This window comes from Elephantulus edwardii, unplaced genomic scaffold, assembly GCF_000299155.1.
Source record: "Elephantulus edwardii isolate Elephantulus edwardi_28Jun2011 unplaced genomic scaffold, EleEdw1.0 scaffold00342, whole genome shotgun sequence".
NCBI lineage: Eukaryota > Metazoa > Chordata > Mammalia > Macroscelidea > Macroscelididae > Elephantulus > Elephantulus edwardii.
In genome coordinates, this window is record NW_006400092.1 from 819509 (window position 1) to 825654 (window position 6146).

Below are 6146 nucleotides of genomic sequence, written 5' to 3' on the forward strand. Positions count from 1 at the left end.
GGATATTGTAGCTGATGTTAGATGGATCTTAGCTGAAAGCAGAGAATATCAGAAGAATGTTTATCTGTGTTTCATTGATTATGCAAAGGTATTTGACTGCATGGATCATAACAGACTGTGGCTGACTCTGAGAAGAATGGGAATCCCAGAACATTTATCGTGCTAATGTGAAACCTATACTTGGACCAAGAGGCAGTCGTCAGAACAGAGCAGGGCAACATTGAATGGTTCAAAATTGGGAAGGGTGTACGACAGGGATGTGTCCTACCTCCATACCTTTTCAATCTGTATGCAGAGTAGATTATCCGAGAGGCTGGGCTCTATGAGGAGATGTGCGGCGTTAGGATTGGTCGAAGATGTATCAACAATCTGAGTTATGCAGATGACACAACCTTGCTCGCTGAAACTGAGGCGGACCTCGAAAGGAATAGGCAGTGTTTTATTCTGTTGTGTATAGGGTTACTATAAGTCAGGACCATCTTGATGATTTACCAAATAAAGTTTGATACTTATCATAACACAAGTAACTATGCTGTGAAAATGCAGGTATATTTACTTAACTGTCATGGATGGAATTGGGCAGTCCATGGAATGTTCACCTTGGAAGGGTTGGAGGGACAATGCAAAAGAGTAGGACCCTGGGTGAGATGGACTGACTCAGGGTTAATCAGAGTAGGTGTGTCAGAGACAATAAATTTGGCTCAGAATATAATAGGGTTCAGAGCTGTTGTACATAGATTCATTGAGTTGCTAGTGACTCAACAGCACATAACAACAGGAACAAGGATGTTCAGCGCTCTTCTCCAACACTGTTTCTCAAAGGCATCAGTTCTTCTGCCATCCTTATTTATTGTCCTACTCTCAGATGCATAACAAATGATCAGAAAGACCATGAACTGAATCAGACAAATCGTAATCTTCAAACAGTTCTTAACTGCAGACTTTCCCAGTGCAATATGTCTCCTGAAAAACTGACTGCCAGTACCAAGGGTGTTAATTATGGATCCAAGTAAGATGAAGTTGTTGAGAATTTCAATTCTATTGAAGATTATCCAAAAATGACTGGAACAGCACATCAACAGAGAACTGCCAGAAGTCCAGGCTGGGTTTAGAAGGGGTTGTGGTACTAGGGATATTGTAGTTGATGTTAGATGACTCTTAGCTGAAAGCAGGGAATGCCAGAGGAATGTATATCTGTGTTTCATTGACTATGCAAAGGCGTTTGACTGTGTGGATCATAACAAACTGTGGCTGACTCTGAGAAGAATGGGAATCCCAGAACACTTGATTGTGCTAATGTGAAACCTATACTTGGACCAGGACACAGTCATCAGAACAGAGCAAGGGAACACTGCATGGTTCAAAATTGGGAAGGGCGTATGCCAGGGATACATCCTATCTCCATACCTTTTCAACCTATATGCAGAACAGATTATTCAGGAGGCTGGGCTCTATGAGGAGAAATGTGGGGTCAAGATTGGTGGAAGATCTATCAATAATCTGCATTATGCAGTTGACACAACCCTGCTTACTGAAACTGAGGAGGACCTGAATCGCATGCTGCAGAGGGTCAAGGACTGCAGCCTCCAATATGGATTGAGGCTCAATGTAAAGCCACTCGACGGCACATAACAACAACAATTGGTACACTGGTAAGATTCTTTGTCTTCTTGACATTGAGATGTAAGTTGTATATTTTTATTGGTATTTTAACAAACGTTTACAGTAAAGTTGGTTTTCATTTTCACTCATTCATTGCTGTACATCTTCCTCCCTACCCTCCCAATTCACTTTGTTTTTGTTATGTGCTGTTGAGTAGTTTGCAACTCATATCAACCCTCTGTACAACTGCTCGGAATCCTGCTCTATCCTAAGCCAAACTTTGGCCTCTGACACATTCACCCTCATTGTCTCAATCACTGAGCCAATCCATTTCATGGAGAGTCTTCCTGTCTTGCACAGTCCCTCCACCCTCCCAAGCATGACGTCACTCTCCAAGGACTGATTCCTCCTTGAAACATGCCCAAGTATGTCAGATAGAGCTTCAGAATCCTTGCCTTCAAGGAGCAGCCTGGCTTCACCCTCTCTAGGATGAACCGGCTTATTTTATTTTTCTTTAAAAAAAAAAAAGAAATCTGTATTCTTTGAATCTCTGTAACAACATGTACATCCCATGGATGGCCAAAAGAACAAGCTAATATGTCTTTGAAAGGGTGCAGCCAGAGTACTCTTTGGCGGCAAAGATGATGAGGTTTTGCTTCACATACTTTAGCCATGTGGCAAGGAGTTACTATTGCTTAGAGAGGGATATGATGCTTGGAAAGGTGGAGAGTTGGTGAAGAAGAGGAAGACCCTTAACCTTATGGATTGATTCAATGACTGCCACAATGGCCTTTAGTGTGTCAGGATATGTGAATATGGCACAGGATAGGACAGCATTCAGATCTTGTTCATAAGATTGCTATGGGTTCTCCCCTGAGAGCTGGAAATGCAACTATTAGGAGCTTCAGAGTCTGAGGAGCTGGAGGAGGAGGAGGCTAAGGGGCGTCTGAGTGAAGTGACCAGGCTGCCATCACTCACCTCTTTTTCTCTCGCCTCTTCCTCTCTCCTGCTGCCTCCTATCTCGAATATAACTTTTTTAGTAAAAAGAAAGGAGGAAAAAAAAGTAGCTGTCTGCCCCTTGCACCATCTTTGCCTCTCGTGAGGCACATCTTTACTGTGAGAGAGCCCACGGTGGCCACTCCACTGCCCCCATGCATCACTTCTTCCCTTGAGGTTGCCACCCTGATAGGCCAGTGTCTTTCATCTCCAAGTTCCTCCCCACCCAGGGTCTCACAAGCGAGCTACAGCTGCAAACCCTGAGCCAAACCCTGCAGGAACTAATTGCAGAATATTATAAACATCACTGGCTCCCAGAGAAACCTTGCAAAGGATCAGGTTATCTTAGTTGTATTCACATCAACAATAAAATGGACCCTCTGATGGGACAGGCAGTACAGAGGATTGAACTGAGCAGTCAGAAGCTGTTCAGGCTCCTTCCCAGTGATCTCAGACTCTGGGTTGACCCCTAGGAAGTGTCCTATAGAATCCAAGAGGATGGTTCCATCTGCCTGCTGTAGGAAGCCTCGCCAGCAGGCTGTAGCACTCAGAACAGCATCACTGTGCAAATGGTAGACAGCAGGATCAACTGTAAAGAAGAACTTCTCTTGGGCAGAACAAGTCCTTCAAGACAACTACAATATTATGACTGTATCAGGATAAGATATTGTCTATGGCTGGATCCTCTTATAATGGATGGATAAATTTGATTTTTTCTTTGGGTGGGCTCCTGTTGTGGATGAATTATGGAATTTATACCATGAAACAGCTGTGAAGATCTGGCACAAGATAGAGTGGGTTAAAAAAAAAAGTGAAAGTGCCATAGTTTGGACAGCACCTTTCAATATGACTTAATTGCCTGTGAGACCAATTAAATGATCACTTTATTTGCTAGGGAGTGAATTACTTGAGCGGTTTCAGTTTCTCCCAGATGTTACTTCTAATTTTTACATCAGTCCCTTTGATGTAAATCTGTATTTCAAAGACACTTTCTCTGCAGTAGATTTTAAAGGGGAAATTTACACTATTACACTTGAAAATTGTTAACCTCTTTGGCAGCTCAGTAGGCAAGTTCAATGTTTTAAACATGATAGTACTAGAAATTTTATGACAAGACTTTTTGCATAATACTTAAATATGTATAAATGTACATGAAACAAACTAGTAAGCATGACCTGGGGAAATGGTCAGACCTTGTATTGTGTATTTGGCTTTGAGAGGAGCAAGGGACCACAATCTGCCCTGGAAACAGGCTTTAAAAAGACACGGTCTTAACTGTGGTGTTATACCAGCCAGCTCTCTGTACATTTGCTAGCTTGTAGTTTTCTAAAACTGAGTAAACTTATTTTTAGAAAGTGGAGGTCTGGTTTGTAACTTTCCGTGTACTTAACTGGGTAAAAGTCTTTTTCACAAACTACCATCTCTTTTGTGAACTTTGTTAGTCTTCTTTTACTTTGTAAATTATGAACTGGTGTAAATTTGTACATGTATATTGATTGTGGCAAAGTTGTACAGATATCTAGATCTTGGATGAGAAATTTTTCTTATCTCTATAATAAATTGTGTCTTATCTTGCCATTTAAAAGAAAAAATTGCCAGGGATTATACTGGATTCAATGACACCTAATAACAACATAGAGGTAATGAGAAACTAGCTTATTTTATTGAAATAATAATTTTTCTTTCAAATTTATTTTAATTAACTCCAATTTGTTTCATAGATTCCAGAAATATCGTCTTCCTTTGCGTTTATTACTGTGCATGTGACGGGGTTAACTCAAGTGTACAAAAAAACGGAGCAAATGTACATAACAAAACCAAAGAATGTTGTCTTTGTTCAGACAGACAAACCAATCTACAAACCTGGACAATCAGGTATAAACATCTAATGAACAAAAGCAACTTTAATGGGGGCGGAGTGGAGTCTCACATTGGATTGTTCTACATTTGTTGTTGTTAGGTACTATAAAATCCGCTTCAACTCACAGCAACATGATGTACAACAGAATGAAACCTTGCCAAACCTTCATCATCCTCTGTATCTATTCTACTCACCATTCTGTTATTATTATTATATTCACCTACTATTCTCTTCACTGTGTCAGTCGATACCATTGAAGTTTTTTTTCTTCTTTAATGACCCCTTTCTTCTCCAAGATTGATGCCTTTTTCCAAGGACTAGCCTTTCTTGATAATATGCTCAAAGTGTGTGAGACACCATCCTTGCCTCTATAGAACACCTGGACTGCATATCTTCCAAAAAGAATTTGCTTGTTCAGTACTCTTCACCTTCACTATGATTCACAGACACCAATTCCTCTCCTGTCTTCTTTATTAATTGTCCTATAGTCACTGAAATCCTGACATGATGCTATCTCTGTTAGTTCCCTGCAATTCTAATGAAGGGTCTCATGAGAAAAAAAAAATATCTCTGTTTCAGTGAGATTCCGCATCGTCTCTGTGAACGTCAATTTTTACCCTGTGGACGAAACAGTAAGTTTTGTGACAATGATTAAAATTAGAGGAAATGTTCAACTATATAAATTCTATTCTTTTGGAGAATTTGAGACCAAAGCCAAAGGAATAAAGGAAGTCATGACCCAGACAATTTATCAACTACGTTCTTAAATGAAATATTCAGTTGAAGGTGCTACAAGTATAATTAATCCACTGGAAGATCCTAGTCCTTTTTCTTAAACAAAATAAAAGAAAAATGTGTTAAATTTCTGTCAGATAAACTATCATATGTTTCTCAAATGGTACCTTATACTACAAAAAAAAAAGTTATGACTGTTTAATATCTTCTAAACGATACAAATTACTGTGAACCAAACAGGACATTTACTTGTATAAAACAAGAAAAAGATCACTTTATCTGCTCTGCATACTTTGTCAGTGTTATTGCTGGTGACAAATAATACTTCTAAATCATAGCTCGCAAATCTTCTTTCTTTCTTTCCAGTTCCCTGTGGTTTACGTTGAGGTAGGTACTAAGTATTAAAACTGGAATGAGAACTTGCAAGGTATGTTAAATTGTCTGTCCCCTGTCCATCCCATATCATTTTACTGAAACTAAACAAATACTGTATTTTCCTGGTTATGTCCTTTGTAAAAATTGGTAAGACCTAAATGAAGGAACACAATCTAAAAAAAAATATGATCTGGTTAATTTTGAGTATTTCTGAGCAAAATTTCTAAGTGTCATTTAAAAACGTTAACCACCATGAATTATTGCCTCTTATATCTTATATTTGTGTCTTACTCTATTCTAAGTAAAAAATTCAGAGGAAACTTTGCTAAGACCTTTTTGGTCCAATACACCAACAATATATTATGTAAAACCTAAGGTCAATCTTACCTAAAAATCTCTCCTTTACGTAACAATTATTTGTATGAGCTCACAGTATTTTTATCTATAGAATCCCAAGAAAAACAGAATTTTCCAATGGCAAAATTTCACACTGCAAAAGGGACTCGGCCAGCTCTCTTTCTTACTCTCAACGGAGCCCATTCTGGGTTCCTACAACATCATCCTGCAGAAGGAGTCA

At 39.2% G+C, this 6146-nt stretch overlaps 1 protein-coding gene and 1 pseudogene across 1 annotated transcript in view; both read left to right on the forward strand.

Annotated features, from left to right (window-relative positions):
• LOC102853721 overlaps positions 1-3261 on the forward strand; it is a 19757-nt pseudogene extending 16496 nt beyond the window's left edge.
• Positions 3262-3768: 507 nt separating this feature from the next.
• The window catches only part of LOC102854121 (alpha-2-macroglobulin-like), a 111576-nt gene continuing 109198 nt past the window's right edge, over positions 3769-6146 (forward strand). Inside the window, exons 1-5 of the mRNA XM_006901758.1 lie at positions 3769-3801; positions 4320-4473; positions 5039-5091; positions 5561-5581; positions 6018-6142. Coding sequence (XP_006901820.1) covers positions 3769-3801; positions 4320-4473; positions 5039-5091; positions 5561-5581; positions 6018-6142 — 386 coding nt within the window. The remainder of the gene's footprint in view (positions 3802-4319; positions 4474-5038; positions 5092-5560; positions 5582-6017; positions 6143-6146) is intronic.